General features: G+C 44.0%; 1 protein-coding gene across 3 annotated transcripts in view; it reads right to left on the reverse strand.

The window, feature by feature from the left end:
- The window catches only part of TRIM55 (tripartite motif containing 55), a gene marked incomplete at both ends in the record, with an annotated part of 42,374 nt that overhangs the window by 22,213 nt on the left and 1,091 nt on the right, over positions 1-19,070 (reverse strand). For all 3 annotated transcript variants that reach the window (XM_082601168.1, XM_082601167.1, XM_082601166.1), the window contains 2 exons: positions 10,044-10,139; positions 12,112-12,277. In XM_082601168.1, coding sequence (XP_082457294.1) covers positions 10,044-10,139; positions 12,112-12,277 — 262 coding nt within the window. The remainder of the gene's footprint in view (positions 1-10,043; positions 10,140-12,111; positions 12,278-19,070) is intronic.

Genomic DNA, 19,070 nt, shown 5'->3' on the forward strand with positions numbered 1-19,070 from the left:
GTCCAAGAGAGGGAAATACTGGATCTAGTCTTTGATTCCTGGAGAGAAGGTTTGCATGTGAGGTCAGGCTTGTGCACTTGCATTGTGTGGCTGAAGCATCTCCCATTCCATCCAGCTCCCTTTACTCTGAATCCATGTTTAAGCCCTAATTAACTTTCTAGTTGGCCTTGTCATTGGCCTTTTGGTTTTCTAAGTTCCAGTAAGCTTGTGTGTGTGTGTGTGTGTGTGTGTGTGTGTGTGTGTGCGCGCGCACCAATTTCCTTGGACCCGACCATCTCTGGGTCCAAGACCTTTACAACTTAGAGCAGGTTTTGAGCCATGATGATCCAACCTAGGTCTCCTGCCTGGTAGGGGCTTCTTGTGAATCCAGCCATTTATCTCTGACATCTCTGACCCTTGTATGACCATTATTACATGTTTTTTCATTTTAGTAAACACTGGTCTCTTTGATGTCATGTGTCACTTTCTTCCTTTCTTAAATATCTAAACTATGGTCTCCTTGAGGATAGAATCTGGGTCTGCCTAGGACACATACCACTTTGGATAGTAGATGCTCAGTAAATCTCCATTGAGTAGATTTTTTTTAATGATGTTTTATCTTCCCACAACTTATCTCCTATTCTCAGAGTAAGCGGGGGAGGATGAACCAAACCAAATTGTTGATTATGAAGATACTCCTCAAATGTGCAAGAAATACATCCCTCACCCTGCTGACTCCTTTGGACACAGTCAATTCTCATCACAGTTTCCAACCAATTATAATTATAATGCACAAAGATGGTTCAAATTATTTTATTAGTGAATAATAGCTATTGCTGTCATCCACCCACCCATTCATTCATTTAACAAGCAATTCTTAAGTGGGACATTTGTGTCAACCGCTCTCCAAGGCTCTGGTGATCCAACAATGAATTAAACATGGTTCTTGTTCTCAAGGAGCTCACAGTTTACTTAATGAGAAAGACTACGAGCCAATAGGGTAATCTGACCTAGTAGCCGGAATAATCAAATTATGTTAGAGATTCATACCAGGGTCTGTAGAAGCATAGAGGTGGGGCCTTAAGCAACCCTCTGTGTGGGTGGGGGCCATTTGAGGGGAGCAGGGAGGGGTTGCCTCAGGAAAAGCTTCTTAGAGGAGGTGGTGCCCGAGTTTGGCCATAAAGGATGAGTAAGAGCAGAGGAAGTACAGGGAGGTGAGAAAAGCTTGGGGTCTCGGCAGTTGTCAAAGTAATAGGACAAGGGCCCACGCAGCATGTCCAGACATGGAAAGTGCTGGACTTGCCGAAGTTCCATCCAGTTTTAGCCATTTCGCTTGAGATTTGGACCATTATGAGGCCTAGGAACTGTAGTCTGTTAGTATCTTCCCAATCAAAATTTCTTCCATTGTATTACTTACTGTTCTAAGCTTACAGGCAACCATGTACCCACTGCACTTCTCAAATATGCCTTTGATGTCCAGAAGCTCTGCTGTTTTCTGTGATCATACATTGGTTTCTAGCTTATTTTTCTAAAACAAATTGTGCACTTGAAACATTTATAATGAATACCATATTACGATGTATTACTGGTAGAATATCTTTGTTTCATAAGCGTTTTCTGCTACATGATTTCACATGTGTGAACGTTCAAGCCTCGGAAAGCCAGTGGTTTGCAGTGGGAGCGATGTGACGTCAGGCGTCACAGCTAATGTATTCTCCCAAGTCCAATAAAAATTAGATCACTTATTTCAGCCACCTAAAGTTTACTTAGTGGTTTAAACAGGATAACTACTTTATTCTTATATTATTTTGAATCCCAAGTATTATTTTATTTCTACCCTGCGTTTTTAATGATTTGTACTATATTGAACTTTAATAAAATTACTGTCATTTTAATAGCAGCTATCATTTGCTTATACTTCACAGTGTAGGAAATACTACCCCATGCATAGTATATGCTTAATCATTATTATTATATGACTACATAGTGTGTAAAGCACTTATAATATTACCTGGCACACAGTAGGCACTATGTCAGTGTTTGTTAAACTTAGATTCAATTCTCCTTAATTTGAGTCATTCAACTGTAGAATTTTGAAGCTGCACGGACTACCAGAAGTAACCTGCTCCAAACTAACCATTTCACCTATGTGGAAACTGAAACTCGGCAGAGTTAAGTCACTTTCTCAAGCCATTTACTGTTGGTGCCTGGTATAGAGCCAAGGTCTCTGAACTCCTGGGTCATTGCCACTCCCACCACACAGCTGTGATATACTCTAAAGTAACTTGGAAAAAAAAAGTGTGACCTGCTTATGTACTGAATATATACCTTTTAACAAATCTACCATCTGAAAGTAGGCTTTTAAAGGCAAGAATCCTCAAATTGTTTCAGAAATATATTCATTATAATTCTTTCAACAAAGTTCACTAAATGCTTACTATGTATCAGGCATTATAAGATCTAAAAACCAGCCATACTTTCCCAGTGTTCAGGGGGATGGTAGAAAAATGATCGTATTTTCTAATTTCTAACAGAAAAAAACTCACTTCTTTTTTTTCTCTTGCTGACCTTGCCTTTAATATAATTCTATGCAAAATATGTAAGAGTTGGACAACTCTGTTTCTAAAAGAGGAAAAATGCATGCTTCTTTTTTGGAATTATGAAATTGGTACTTACAAACTTTTAGAAATTCACTTAAGATGTTCAGGTTAACCTAATGTCAGATTAAAATGAAAAATAGAAATACTCCATGAAATTGAAATTCTTCTATTTTTCACACATACTCTTTGAGGTAGAAGCAATACATGAGATACTAACGTGGTCACCCTTCAATCTTTCTTGGCTACGAGACCTTCAAAGTGCTATGAAAGTCACTGAACATCAAACAGCTCAGTTTATCAACTTGTCCTCTGAGGTAATTAGGGAACAGGTGTATATGTTATAAGAAAAAAACAAAAACAAAAAACCACACTCTCAGAGGCCACCTTGCTACTGACAGTGATTGATTACTCTGATATCAGTACCTACTGTGCCTTTGTAAGTGTGGACCTGAAATGCTTTTAACAGAGTCTTTCTAGCAACATAAAAATGGAATGGAAAAAATGTGGACTTCTGCATCATCAAAACCTCTTCAGAGAGTACACTTTAAAGGATGATTGTTACCTGCAAAAGCATGATAGCAACCATGTTTATCTCTTCTGCACAAAAACCTCCTCACCTCAAAGATTTCTCCTTGCTTTTATCATACCTTTTCATTTATTTGAGTAAAAAGGCATGTATCTTTAAGCCCAGTTCCAGGCTGTGTACCTCCCCCCATTTCTCTGTATACTAATTGAATCAACATCTATACATTCTGAACTTTCAAGTTTATTTTTTCAAATATTGTCCATTTTATTCCTTTTGATGCCTGTAGTTCCTTTGTCCCCTCTATGTGGGGTGTGGTGTTGGATGTGTGTGTGTGTGTGTATGCACACACATGTTTCTGCATGAGTGTGTTTAGCAACTGAAGTAACTTCCATCATAAATGCACTGGTGTTGGCCTCCAAGTATATTGTGATGCAAAGCCTCTGACTGCAACATGACCTTCCTCCTGGGGCTCCTAAGACAGTTATGTTTATATTTATTTATGTAGAAGAACAAATTAAACTTGTCTGTAATACTTTAATGGAAATAAAAATCCATCCCATCTCTAGGGAGAACCCAGTATGGGAGCAATATACCAAAAAGGGGTGATTTTATAAAAGGAAGACTAGTTTGCCCACATTTAGATGGTGAAATAATGACAGGTAGAATATTTGTTTCTAACCAATGCCATAATATCTGGATGAAAAGAAAAAACTGAGTAGTCATTTGGTTGTTTCCTTAGAAGTGAGTAGATAACCTTCAATATTTATCTTAAAAACATTGTTTAGATGTTGCCTTTATAGAAATGTTAAAATTGACAGATTCTAATTTTTAGCCATCCTTATATTTTAGTGGCAATAAGAAAAAATAAGATACATGACTGCAAAGAGAAGTTTTCATGGAAAAAAAATCAGCAATAGATGATCATATACTAAAGAGTAGATAGCCTGCCAAGCAAAGCACCGTTATGAGGTTTTATCATTAGATTTTCAGTGGCTCACCCTTTCCCCAGGCACTTATTACTCTTTGCAAACAATCTTGTTATTTGTTTGCCTTATTGTCTAACTCCTCTACCGGAATAAAACCTTCTTAAGGGCAGGAACATTTTCTGTTTATTTCATCTTTATTTCCCAGCATTACATGTGCAGGATATGGCATGTAATGTTTGAACGACTGGATGAATGAATGATACATGACTTGTATTTAGGGATAGTCAGCCCTCACTCACAAGTTCCTACTTTGTTCTGTTCCCAAGGCATAGGTATTTAAGTGGATACTCCAAACCTCTTCTTCTTTCAACACTCAAAAGAAAACAGCAAAAAATAGCTAGGCAACTTTAGGGAAGACATGTAACTCAGGACAGTTTTTTTAATGTGTACAAGAAGGGATGGGATTGGATGATTGCTAAGGTCCCTTCTCACTCTACAGTTTCAAGGCTCTACAACTTCAGGTAAATGTGGAGTTATTTGGAGTCTTTAGACTATAAGGTGCCTCTGTATAAGTAAGATGCCTTTTTCCAATCATGGCAAGTTTCAGAGTGGTCATCACAGCACTGAGATGTGAATTACACATCCTAGCCCAGCAACGTCAGTCCCAGGTTTGGAATGTGCCAAGGCCACGACAGGAAACCTAAGACAATTGTGACCACTGCTCTTACCATGTAAGGAGCATAGCTCTGTGACCAAAATAGAGCTGAAGATAAGCTCTGAGCCCCATCACTTGTCACTGAGCAACTGTGGCTCTACTCGGCCCATTCATATCTACACCACATTCCTCAACTTTCGAGACACCCTTGTTCAAAACAGCAGCTCTGGGTCTGGAAGGGCCCACTCAGCTTTATTTGACATATGGTACTTCAAAATTCCCTTCATTAAACCAAACAGGGTTTCCTTCCCTTTCCCCTCAACACCCCTCTCCCCCCCAAAAAAATCAGACAGTAGATTAATAATATTAAAGAAAGAACTATATTAAGGTAGGAAGATTCTCCTGAGGAGTTCAAGTCCAACCCTTCACTGGTAAAGCCCAATTCCAATTACGAGCACATGACAGAAGCCCCATGAGCGCAGACTAGGATGAGAACCCAGGTCTCTGACAGGCTGCCCTAGAAAAGGGGCAGACAAATTAGAAAAATATCATCCCTCAAGGCACACAGACTGGAGTTCAGCCCCTCCCCATCCACTCAGTGTCTCTGTGCAGGGCTTAGTGGAAGAACTCTATTCAATGGCCATGGGTCTCAGGACTCCCAAACTTATGCTCGTTTCCACCATGTTGCATTACCACCCACTTCGTGTTAGAAGAAGAATTATGTTATAACTTGCGGCATTTCAATTCTTATTCCTGGGTTTCTTGGTATTAGGGGTTTTCTGGACCAGTCCAGATCACTTAGAAGATCCTTGAGAAATCCTCTGAAGGCTGAGGGTCAGGTGAGCCTGCCCTGACTTGAGCCCCATGGTTCAGCGAAAGCATGGGACCAGACCGAGGCAAGCTGGGCAGTTGTTTCATTCACTCCCGTCTGCTGTTGGATAATCAGCACGTTTCCTGGAAGGGGCTCAGCCTCCCTTTGTTGCCGGTATTTCGAGTTATCACAAAGCCTCAAAGAATAGAGCTAATATCTACTTCCATTCATTTTCGATTTTTCCCACCGCAGGGAGTTGCTTCACCCTGCCTTCATAATTGATCAAGACCTTGAGGTCTTATTCCGACACCATTTAAAAGATGCTCCAGATGCTCCAGTGGTTCAAACAATTATTAGCATCATTAGATTACGTGTCCTCTTTCCAAGCTGAGCGTGACAGCAATACAAGGTGACACTTACGGAGCCCCCAGCATGTGCCTCTTAGTCATCACCAGCAGCACTGTGAAGGTTTATTAACCACTCTGTTCCACTGAGGGCATTGAGGGACGGGGAGAGGAAGTAACTTGACCAAGGTCGTATCACTCAGTGGCAGAGCCAAAATGCAAACTCTGAAATCTATTCTTCAAGCACATGTCATAATCCTGGCGTGCTTATTAGGATGATTCTCACTATATTCATACTTCATATTTGTAACTGCATGGACCATGTCTCAAAGCTGTTTGGTTAAAATCACTGATTTGGAAATATAATGGATTTGTTGTCATTGCAAAATCATTGGAGGATTTTATTAAAGGTGCTGTTTTTAGATACTGGAAATGCTCAAGATCAAATATTTATGATTCAGCTTGCAGCTGTTTCCCCTAGACGGACGTCCACGCAGAACATTATTTCTAGGCCGATCTGCCTCGGGACGGCTCGTGTGAGTAGCCTTCTCTCTTGGGTTTCCAGTGACCTAGGATAAGCGCCATTTGGAAAGACTACAAGAGGGAGGTTACGTTTTCTAGGGATGAGGAATGAAAGTCAAGCACGTTCTTCTGGAAGCAGAGAGCTCCCGAGGCAGCGCAGTTCTCCACCCCCCACCAGCAGCCCCCCTCCTGTCCCACCCCATCCCAGAACAGCTCCAGGCCTGGAGAGGCAAGTGTAGCTTTAGATCATGCTGGGCTCGTCTAGAACAGCCCAGAAGGCCCTCCAACAACCTGCAATCACAAGCTCTGAGAACGTTTCAGGCTGAGCCACCTCGGTCAGGAGGGCCAGGAAGACTGCGGGTTCCTCCATCCCCCATCAGCCCACAGCAAAGAGGGAATGCCACTCCTCCCCAACTCAGTTCAGACTCCCTTTTGTGACTGTGGTCTGTCTCAAAGCCACTCTCATCATCACTGCAAACTCACATCAACCGCATACATTGCGTTTAAAGGATTACAAGGAGTCCCCAGCGTAATTTATGCTAAGCTCAGCAGTTCTCCAGGGCTGATCCTGGGCCAGCTGCCTGCCCAGGCCAGCCCAGCAAGACATTACATGATTAGGGACAAAATTAGACATTTGCAAGGAACGGGCACTACTACCAAAGGGCAGGTGTCAGGGCCCCGAATGGGAGGCCACGTAATTAGGGAAGGATAGTGCCCACCCCAGGGGCTGCTCCATTTCCTGTCCCTACGGAGCTCTTCACCAATCAGAAAAGAGAATTCTTCAAAAATAGCTCCCCACCCCCTGGCTGGGAGCCGCCAATGGCTTCTCGGAAAATGTTTCCAGGCAGATGATGAGCAGAGCCACAAAGGGAAACAACCACCCCAGGCAGGACAGGAGACACAGGAGCTCTGTGACCCTGACCCCTGGTACAGAATTCACCTGCTTGGCAAGGTAGACCCCAGTGCGCTTGGCTGCGCGCTGCCCTGCTGCTTGGCCTGCTGATAGGGCCCTGGCTCTGCGGGAGGCCACATAAGTGATTCCGGGTGCACGATGGGGCCATTTATAGCTGTGTCTCTGTCCTCAGGGCCTCTTCAAATGGAGGGTATTTGCATCAAGTAGGAATCATAAAATCAGAGACCTCTGTGGGGCTCTGAGCCAATGCCTACATTTCCAGGTGAGCCACTTAAACTGATCTGAAAGAACTGTGCTTATCTGAGCCTTATTCATTCATGTATCATTTCTTTATTTTATTGGTTATTTTAAAAATCTCAGGCTCACTTTAGAAAAATGTGAAATACAGGCATGTATAAGGAAGGCCTTGAAAATCACCTGTCATCCCACTATTCCCTGCTCTTACACTTTTGGTTTCTGGCTCGTTTTCCACCTATGAATACAGACATTCTGTCCTGTTTATATACCACGTCTTCATCTTATTTCCTTAAGTTAAAATCCCAGGGGTGAATGAAATGCGTAAAGGGGATGGACTCCTCCTGACAATTTGCTGACTCATCGTGAAGCCTCCTGGGGGCAAATTACACAGCTTCCTCTGGGGAACTGTGAAAATACACGTAAAAGGGGAAAATTACACAGCTTCCTCTGGGGAACTGTGAAAATACATGTAAAAGTGTGAACATTAGACCAACGTTTTCATCAGTAACAATAGGGGTTATCATCCTGACCTTCACTCTCAGGCAGTTCTTTCTGATATCTACACTTAATCCCTCCTGCGCGCTTAACTTCAAACCTGTTTCTCCTTGTCTTGTTCTCAATGAAAGAACAAACAGCTGCTTCCCACTGTGCCCCTGACAGGCCTCCAGGAAGAAAACCTGTTGTCAAGTCTCTCCTCGCCCTCTCAGTGTCCTCCGGGGCTGCCTGAATGGAGCAGGGCCCTTTGCATCTGCTCAAGGCCCAGCGTGCGGCACAGGACTTTTGTCGTTTGTGTTCTCCAGCCTCAACGTCCCCAACGGAAAGCCCGTTCCCCTGACAGAGGACTCTGATGAAGGCGCGAGCAGAGACCAGCATAGAGATGACCTCACTTGCCCACAAGCAGCACATTCCTATTTATACACTCAAGACTCAGTGCGGTACCACACTGAGTGCTGATTCATGGCCTAATGATTAAGTTGTATTTGGCCTTTACTGTGAATAAGTAAAAAGCAAAAAAGTTTATATTGTCCATTTCAGAATCTCTTGGAGCTCTTCAAGAGAAAACTGTCCTTCTATAAATGGATTCCAGATCCATCATGAATCTTTTCAGGAATGTGAGTATGGGGAAGAGAGGAGACTGACTTTAATGATGTGTAAATCTGAAATGAGATGATTTTGGCCAACATCTTGAAGTCATCATCTAGGAACTGGCCTTTGGCTTTTGATAGAATTTGCCTTTCAAGCGACAAAATGGTAAGACTAGAGCATTTATCAGGCACTCACCATATGCCAGGCACTGGGCTAAGCACTGTGTTTATGCTTACTTAACTTCTCACGGTTAACTCTATAAAATGGGTACTTTGCCCTGTTTTTCCAGGAGAGAACTGAAGGAATGAATGTACACGTGAATGGATCTTAAAACATAAAGTTTAGTTTAAAAAAAGTAAGAAGCAGAATGAGAAGGACCACAAAATACCATGTATAAAATTAACAGACGCATATAAAACAATACACATGTAGTAGGAATACAGGTAAATGGAACATTAAACAGGTTAGAGTAAGTAGTTAGTTACAGAGAAAAGAACAGGAGTGGGAAATGGGGATAAAAGGACATAAATAGATAACAAGAGGGGCCGTGTCCACAGCAGTAAGGACAACATGCCATTAACTGAGCAGTACAGGCTTCTGAAGTCCAACTGAAGCACAACCCCAAAGCTTAGAGCAGGGAGTAGTAATAAACTGCTCCAGGTTAAAGAGCCAAAGACCTGGACTCAAACCCAGGTGGCTTGCACCTGCCACCATGCAGCAGGGCTGAACTAACCTGTGGACCTTCAATTCTTGGAAAGATACCTGCCACATGGCAAAACCCCTTTGGCTTCAGCATTTATACAGTTTATATTTGATCTTGAGAAAAAGTGGATTCCCAATATTTCTCACATGCCAAACCTAAGTGTGAGCCATTTGTTCATCAAGTTTTTAATTGAGTGTTTATAATGTGCCGGGCACTGGGCCAGACAGAGGGCCAGCGGGGATGAAGGAGCCGGGACTCTGGCCTCAGTGAGCTCCCAGATACTGACCCTCTCTCTCCCTGCAGGCAGGCAGCAACTCCACTGTCAGAGCTTAGATATGCAGCTCGAATCTGCACATGACTTTCTAAAGCACCAGCTAGCATTTCTTAAGACCGTTTAGATTTCCACAAAGAAACTGTGCTATGATGGTGGAAAACACTCATTGTCACTTCTGGAAACTGATTTTTCTTATAGCTAATCTTTCAGAACAGGTTGCCCAAGAAAGAACAACACCTGTAACGACCACCTTGATAAATGTGGTAAGATCTGCCTTGTTGCCTCATGTGGTAACTTCTCTTTTCTGTGCCAGGAGGTAAATATTTTAGAGACACATCAGGAAGGAGGTCATCCTATACGGAAAGACTGAAATGTTGGAACGGGGATTTCTAGGGTGGCGTTGAGGAAGCCACAAAACCCCAGGGGTTCAGGCACGGTTTACACTCCGTTGAGGCCACCTGACTCACCTCGATCGTTTTGCAGGCGTCCTCCAGCTGGCTGATCACTCCCTGGACCCGATCATTGCTTCCCACAAGGACAGCAATGCCGTCGCTGAGCTCAGACTAATGGAGAGAAAAGAGGGGTGCAAGATTTTAGGGGCTTTCTAGTCAGCGCTGACTGAGTTCATCTGAGTAGTGTCCTCATGGGTTCTTAATTTAGGGTCCATGGAACCCCCCAAAGGAGGAACAGTGAGGCTGGGAGGCCTGAGAACCTCCTGATCTTGTAAATAAAATTCTGAATGGATGTGTGTATAAATGCATTTGTCTGGGAAGAAGTTTCATAGTTTTCATCAAATTCCTAATAGAGACTGTGACCCTGCTAAAAACATTAAGAACACCGAATTATAGGCCATAGAGAATAGCACATCCAGGGTAAAGAATTCTAAGAATTGTTTATTGAATGAAGACCAAAATGTGACATCAGGGGCCCAAAATGAATTGTTTGTCTAGTGCAGCTCAGGATCAGTTTTACTAGAGAAATATTCATTTATTCAACGTATACCTATTACGCATCCTCTACATGCTAGATGCAAACAAATACTCATATTCTAGACTAAGTCATTACAAACTTAAAACTGTAACATTCAACTGTTTCCAGGAAAAACATTTCAACTTGAAATTCCTCTCAGGACTCTTTGGACCCCAAAGCGATTCCGTTGCTCTTACTCACCCCCTCGCAAGGCTGGCCTCTGGAGCACAAGAAACACTGAACGCGTGGGACTCAGGAAACCTACACGCTTGGTCCAGCTCTGCCTTCAACTTCTCTATGATGTTGGGCAAGACATGTAATCAATTTGGACCTTCATTGTCTCACATATAAAGTGAGAAGACTGGACCAGAAGAGTGGTTGCAAAACATTTTAAAGCTGTAGAACCCTTTCTTCAAATGGAAGCTAATAAATAATCCCAATAGGTAAAAAGTGAGGCTGCTTTGGCCAAACCGGAGCGGGCTGGAAGCTCTGCCCACCTGCCTCTGTCCATCCCACATGGGCCTCAGGGCTCTGAGGGGAATGGTGTGACACAGGTACCATTCAGTTCTAACAGGTATGACTGGGGGGGCAGGTAAAAGGGAAACGGGGGATAAGTCTTAAGTGGATTGAAAAATAAATGTTATGGATATCTTGCTAAATCCTGCCGCTTTAGCAGTTAGTACTCACCGGTTGCAACTGGTGTTGCCCCAAGTTTGGTTTCCAAATTTAATTCCAGCTCTATACTGTATTTGGTGTAAAACACTGACCGAATGTGGAATCTCTGATTCTTACAGAAAGACGCTGAGATGTGGAGCTTCTCAAACTCTAGATGCCAAGACTTGGTTGCAGCTCTCTGAGCACACAACCCCACAGTTTATTTGCATCAAATGGATAAGCTTCTACTTGCCGGTGGGTGAAACCCGGTTGGCAGGTGAGTGATAAGCTAGGACACCCTGTATTTGGTCAGAATGAGGGGGCTGAGGCCCTGGGGTGAGGGCACGGACGGTGCCCGCAGTGCTGGCCTAGGTTGAAAGGCTAGGAGGCCAGTTTAACCCAGGCTGGAGGGCCAGCCCAAGGGAACGTGTAACGCAATGTCATTCATTGTAACTCTACCAACTAGGAGTGTGCGAGCAAAGGCCTTGAGGAAGGCCAAAGGAATCTTTGGTTGGTGAATGAAGAAAAATGTTCTGAGTGGAGTAAAAAGTTATCCTTTTATTACCTATAGTCTGAACCTCAAATAATGTTTGAGCAGCTTGAGCTCGGACCGAGTCCCATAACAATGCTCATCTTCAGCAGCCTCCAACGGGCGCAAACACAGCGACCCTTCCCCTCCGGACCCCTTCCTGACCCTCTGCATCTCTTCCCTCCCCCACCTTCCCCACCAGCCTCCAGGGCATTAAGCGTGTGGAGGGTGCGCAGCATCCCTTCCGGCTCTACCCTCCGCGCCCGCCCAGCCTCAGGGCCCTGTGGCCCTGTGCACTGGGCATCTCTCCCTGGGGGGCAGCGAGTCAATGATGCAGGCACTTGGAAGGGGCTTCGGAGGAGGGGCGGAAAGGCCTCTGTTACCTTCTGCCTCTGGAACACGTGGGTGAGGGGAGCCACCTGGCAGTCCTTGTGCGCCCCAAAGACCTTGCACAGAGAGCAGGTGGGCACCTCGCAGTTCAGACAGTAGATGTTGATGCGCTCGTCTTCATGCTCCTCACACAGGGGCTGGTCGGACTTCTTTTCTGGTCTGGGAGGAGATACGTGGATAAGTGTCAGCTCCGGTTGCGGCAGAGCTGAGCCGGGTGGCCCAACGGGGTGGTCAGCATCGCATCCTATCCCGCACGACCCTGTACCCCCAGCAGACTTCCAGAGCCCCTTCCATGCGCTCAGAGCCCTCCAAATTCTCTACGGGTTTATCAGCAGTATCCTGACAAATTTCCAACTAGCCTGGGGGGGAGGACATGGAGACTGTGACCTGTAGCATTTGCCAATTTCTGTGGTGTCAGTATTCCCCCCATTGGCCGATTTCAAAGTTTAAAAACGGGCTACTGGGGCTTCCCTGGTGGCGCAGTGGTTGAGAGTCCACCTGCCGATGCAGGGGACGCGGGTTCGTGCCCTGGTCCGGGAAGATCCCACATGCCACGGAGCGGCTGGGCCCGTGAGCCATGGCCGCTGAGCCTGCACATCCGGAGCCTGTGCTCCGCAGCGGGAGAGGCCACAGCAGTGAGAGGCCGGCGTACCGCAAAAAACAAAAACAAAAACAAAACGGGCTAATGCAATTCCTGAAAGCCGAACACCAGATTCTTTCCTTAGGAGATGCTTCAGCACCATCTCTACATGCTCACAAGTCTCTCAGGAGAGACTTTACAATTACAGGTAAAGAGGAGCAGGTTGGCGATAAACTAAATGTCAAGTTTGCACCCGCTTTGGGGAGGCCCATTTACCCCACCGCCGCGGCCTCTGGCCCCAGCAAAAGGAGTGAGCGTGGAGGTGGGCTGGGGGAGCCCAAATCTCTGATTATTCATCTCGGCGCTGGTTGGAAGTAGTTGTGTGTAAAGAGGAAAAATATCAGCGAGTGCTTTTTTCATTTGTTTGGGTCTCCTCCTGCCATTAGCACAGAAAATTAAATGTACATAACTTCCTGAGGACTCAGCAGTAGTTCAGAGTGGGTAGTATACGCTCAGTGAATGTGAACAATTACACTGAATGCTTTAGGCAACAAGAAAAGTGCAAAATGTTGTTCTGGGACATGGTGCCCGGAAGTCCACATCTCACAGAGAATCCGCAAGTTTCAGTTTTCCCAAACCAAACCAACCAAAACTTTTCAAAGCTGCCCAGGTCATAATGGAGCACTGGGTTTGTATGTGCTAGTGAGGTTTGCACTTCCGGGGTACCACCATGTCCAAGCAATGAAGAAGCATGAGAGAGGTAGTGACAAATTATGGCTGCTTAAGGATAACCTGTTAGCTGCGCAATCACCTGGAGAGTCCAGGTTCACATCACGTGGTAGGACCTGGTATATTTCCCTAACCATCATCATGGTTCAGGTGTTAGAATACATCAAGATCAAAATTATGTCACCTTGTGATGCTGTGGGCTCCCTCGAGATCCTGGGGAGATGGGTGGTTGTCGCCTACTTATACGAAATCTGGAATTTTGATATGTCCTATCCAAAGACTGAGGCTGTTAATCGTTTTCTGAATTGTTTGGAAAATTTAAATACAAATCCAAAATCTTTCCTCATTTTCCCAAACGTATGATTATTTAGAAGCATCTCAGATTTGGAACTGAATTTTTATTTTATTGGAGTATAGTTGATTTACAATATTGTGTTAGTTTCAGGTGTACAGCAAGGTGATTCAGTTATACATATATATATTTCCAGATTATTTGCCATTATAGGTTTTTACAAGATATTGAATATAATTCCCTGCTCTATGCAGGAAATTCTTGTAGCTTATCTATTTTTTTAAATATAGTAGCTTGTTTAATCCCATACTCCTAATTTATCCCTCTCTCCCTTTCCTTTCCCCTTTAGTAACCATAAGTTTTTCTATGTCTGGTGTGAGTCTTTTTACGTTTTGTATATAGATTCATTTGTATTATTTTTTAGATTCCACATATAAGTGATATCATATAATATTTGTCTTTCTCTGTCTGACTTACTTCACTAAGTATAATATTCTCTAGGTCCATCCATGTTGCTGCAAATGGCAATATTTCATTCTTTTGTATGGCTGAATAATATTCCATTATATATATTATGGTCTGTTTCCTCCACTGGAATGTGAGCTCTATGAGGGCAGGGTCCATGGTCTGTCTCCTTTTTTGCTGGGTTCCCAGTGCCAAGAACAGTGCCTTGCATAGAGTAGGTGCTCAGTACATATTTGTTGAATGAATGAGAAGTAAAAGGGAATTTGCTAGATTCTTGGACAGTGTTCCCTGTGCTCTAACATAAAATCGCTCATCTGGAGAAGGCGTGTAAACTATGGGGAAAACTTAGTCACTTGGCTCTCCTGAGTGGCAAAGGAAAAGACCAGACAACAAGACTCCACTTATAAATGACAAAGGCCTCCGGGGGTTATCTAGAGACTAGGAGTGGCGATTCAGTCTTTGCTTGGCCAAAGGCTTCTCTTCCTCTAAAACCTTCCCTCCCCTGTACCTCCACCTCGTAATAAATGTCAAGCAAATGTCCAGAGCACATTAACTGGGAGATGGCACAGCTGATGCTCCTGCGGCCCCTCTCCCCCAGGCATTTCCCGAGGGTAGCCTGCGTCCCACGTACTGCTCTGATGTTAGCAGCTCTGACCAGAGACGATATTGTAGAGCTCAGATATTTGCAGGGTGTGCAATACTGAAAATGTGGAAACAGGCATGGGCTCTTCATTTAGTTGTCGATTGTGATTACTTTTTCATTATGCAATACAGACCAAGGACTGCCTGCAATATCCCTTATTAGGTTGTTCTTGTTCAAGTGGCAACGCAGGCCAAGAGGCATCCCCCACTTACAAATGGGTGTAGAATGAAAACCTTGCGCCACATAACAGACTTGGGACAAACGTGGCATGTAGAATAAAGACGCAAAGGCAACTTCACGAGGTCAGGGTGTCTGAGCTCTCAGTTGTGGTTCGGATCTCAGTGCCAAATGCTGGCTGTGGCCCCCAGCCGTTCTGTGCAGGCTAGTCTCAGGGAGTCTGTAGCCTGTTCCCTCTGCTCTCTGGGGTTTCGGGGGCCATCCTCAAGTTTCCTGAAGGATGGGCATCTGGTGCTGATGAGGCATTTCAGGCAGCACTTTTGGTTTTTTTAAACATCTTTATTGGAGTATCATTGCTTTACATTGTTATGGTAGTTGCTGCTGTATAACAGAGTGAATCAGCTATATGTATACATATATCCCCATATCCCCTCCCTCTTGCGTCTCCCTCCCACCCTCCCTATCCCACCCCTCTAGGTGGTCACAAAGCACCGAGCTGATCTCCCTGTGCTATGCGGCTGCTTCCCACTAGCTATCTGTTTTACATTTGGTAGTGTATATATGTCCATGCCACTCTCTCACTTCATCCCAGCTTACCCTTTCCCCTCCCCGTGTCCTCAAGTCCATTCTCTACGTCTGCATCTTTATTCCTGTCCTGCCCCTAGGTTCTTCAGAGCCATTTTTTTTTTTTAGATTCCATATATATGTGTTAGCATACGGTATTTGTTTTTCTCTTTCTGATTTCCTTCACTCTCTGTGACAGACTCTAGGTCCATCCACCCCACTCCAAATAACTCAGTTTCATTTCTTTTTATGGCTGAGTAATATTCCATTGTAAATATGTGCCACATCTTCTTTCTCCATTCATCTGTCAATGGACACTTAGGTTGCTTCCATGTTCAGGCAGTACTTTTACAGTCAAACTGATCTCAAAGTTTAATCCCAACTCAGTTTCTCCAAGTGGTGGCCGTATGGCCTTAGGTGAGTTCCTTCAACTCTTTCAGGCTCAGCTTTTACTCATATCTGAAAATTGGACTAGGAGTCTTCTAATTAAATATGACAGAATGAACGCATGCATTTATTTATTTATGTTTCCTGCTGCAATCCCACTAAAATGAGAGTAAGGGAATAAAAAGGTATACATCAATAAGGACAAAAAGTGAGCAAAATAACAGCAGAGGAGAGATGCAACCAAATGTTGGAAACTGGGAACAGCTGGACGAAGGGAAGTGACCTGCTTGAAATGCATCTTGGCTCTGCTGAGAGCCTGCAGGGTAAAGGCGCACAGGACAAGCTGCTCAAGCTTCACAGGCTCCCCCTGCAAAGGCCCTGGGACTGCAGAGGCCAGGCACCCAGAAGGCAGGGCGGGGGCGGGGGTGAGACTGGAAGGAGGAGGGCTTTTTGCACACTTTAGGGGATTACTTGAGGATGTGCTCCACAAAAACAGTAGAGTAAACCAACAAAGAGGACGACAGAGGATCCAGGAAACAAGGGCTTCAACCCAGGGGAGAGTAAAAGAAAAGTAAAAGGTAAAGCCAACCACGCGGGGGCTCAGCCCTAATTGTCTACAGTGAAGTCAATAGATAATGTCTAAAACTGAAAAACCAAAGAATAGGAGCCTGCTAGTAGCCTACACACATCACTGGGTGATGAATGGCAGAAGAACAGCTGAAAGAATTAAACGTGGCTGACTCTGCAGAGTGAGACTCGGGGGCAAAGAGAGTAGGGCAGGGAATGCAGCTCTCTTTCGAGGCCTTGTAGTGCGACTGGAATGTTTAAAATTATGCATATGCATAGGAATTACTTTGAATAAAATATTTAAAATACTCGTGAATTAAAGAATTACACATGATTCATGTGTATAATACCCTGAACAGTGGCTGACGCATATTCAACACATATTGGTTTGACTTGCTGTATTTTTTTTTTTTTTTTTGCGGTACGCGGGCCTCTCACTGCTGTGGCCTCTCCCGCATGTGGGATCTTCCCGGACCGGCGCACGAACCCGTGTCCCCTGCATCCGCAGGCGGCCTCTCAACCACTGCGCCACCAGGGAAGCCCTGACTTGCTGTATTTTCAAGTTAATTATTATGGGGGGTTTTTTGTTTTGTATTTTTGGCTGTGGGACATGTGGAATCTTAGCTCCCCGACCAGGGATTGAACCCGTGCCCCCTGCAGTGGAAGCGCGGAGCCCTAGCCACTGGACCACCAGGGAAGTCCCATTATGTTCATTATTAATATTAGTGAAATTAGTTCCTTCTCGCATCGTCCCCCCCACCTCCCCCGCAAGCTGTGGCTAGCTCAGCACCAGGCAGAATTCTAGATAAGAAGGACAGGTTTTATTGAGACCTACAATCTCTAGCCATTCTGCAGGAGGCCAGAGTTGACCAGCCCCCTGCCCTTTCTGCTTCCATCTTAATGTAGGCCAGGGTTCATCTCACTCTGTATTTCAAAGTTATTCCAGAGTCACCTCACATACCCTGAGGCTTAAGATTCTGGGTTGGTAAAGCTCCCAGCCCTCAGGGAACAACTGGGTTTATGTCCAAACATGTGCCCGAGCTCTCTTGTACAATTTGTGGTTTTGCTACCAATTAAAAATGTCCCAAAGGCAAGTCTCAGGTTCAAGAAACAGCAGCATAAGAAGAATTTGATAATCACAAAAATACCACTAGGCTACTCAGCTGTGAGCTTCATTGTTAGAAATTGGTTCATTGCTTTTAATTTGTTCACCTAGGCACTAGTTTTGGCAGATGCATTGCATAGACTTTAAAGCCAGGATGTGTCATGTAGTGTTACACTACAGATTTTAACATCTCTTCTTCTCGGGATTACATAACAATTATTGTTATTATTTCACATCAAGCTCTCACTGTGGCAAGTAGCAAAACAGAAAATTATTGCAATAAATAGAACGTGTAAGAAGATTTATGGTGCTGCTTAAACATCTGGTACTTACAGAGCAACTATTCTGTGCAAGGCGCTGTCGCAGGCACTGAATCAGTTGTTATATAAACAGCCTTAATAATTAGTTGGTTATTAATTGGCTGGTTAACTTTTTTAAGAGACAGTGTATCTATTTGCATCTTAAAATAATGAAATAAAATGAGATCAGATCTTAATTACAGCAGCGGTACTTTCCTTCTTCTCAAGAGATTTTGGAAGCGAGGGAAATAGCCCACTCCATATCTCTGCAACGTGTCATCAGCAATTCTTCTTCTCAGTGCCATCTATATCCTGGCACTATCTAATTTAGTTTTGAATCTTAAGCAGAAATGAATAGCCATGGCAATTATAATAATTATATGTTCGATTTATAGAACAGCTTTCCTTCTAAGAGCACAAGGCTCTTCGAGCCCTGCAGATGTTCCGTGAATCCGTGTCTCCTACTAGGAAGCACAGTGAGATCATTTCTAGATGGTCTCAGTATTGCTGTCAAGCGCTATGGACTTGACTGCCTTGTGTACAGTTGAAAAAGGGCTCCTCAACACCAGCACTTCTAGGAATGAACTCCCCCTGTGTTGTCTCTAGGAAAGGAATTCTATAGCCAGGGTGATTCGATGAATAAGAAGTCCTTTTCAAAAAAATAAAAAATGACTGATGTATATGCTGCATGTCAATCAGCAGGTGAATGCCAAGAGTATTCAGGAAGAATAACCTAGAGAATAGGGAAACACAACCTGAGCTCCATCCTTTTGTTCCCTCCTCTGTCTCTAAACTCTAAGTTGCTAAATCCCAGGAGTCTACCTTGCTTTGCTACTTCCCAGAGTCACTACCATGACTAACTATGTCAGAGGATTTTGTTTTTATTATTATCCTCTAGATAATTTTAAAATGAGACTGTCTGAACTAAGGACAGGCTGATTTGGGGAGATGCCATTTCTGTTCATTTTCTTTAGAGTTTTGCACTCTAATTTTTCTGCTGTGTAGAATCTGGAGCTATAAAGGAGCTGTGTAGTTAGTGCAGAAACGTCTACAAGGGATGTAGTACAAGGCTGGGGGTAGGGCAGCATTATGCCTCTTTCAATATCACCATCTGGACTGGATTAGTGTTAATGAGTTACTTCAT

This window comes from Mesoplodon mirus, assembly GCF_964341445.2.
Source record: "Mesoplodon mirus genome assembly, chromosome: 16".
In the NCBI taxonomy this organism is placed as follows: Eukaryota; Metazoa; Chordata; class Mammalia; order Artiodactyla; family Ziphiidae; genus Mesoplodon; species Mesoplodon mirus.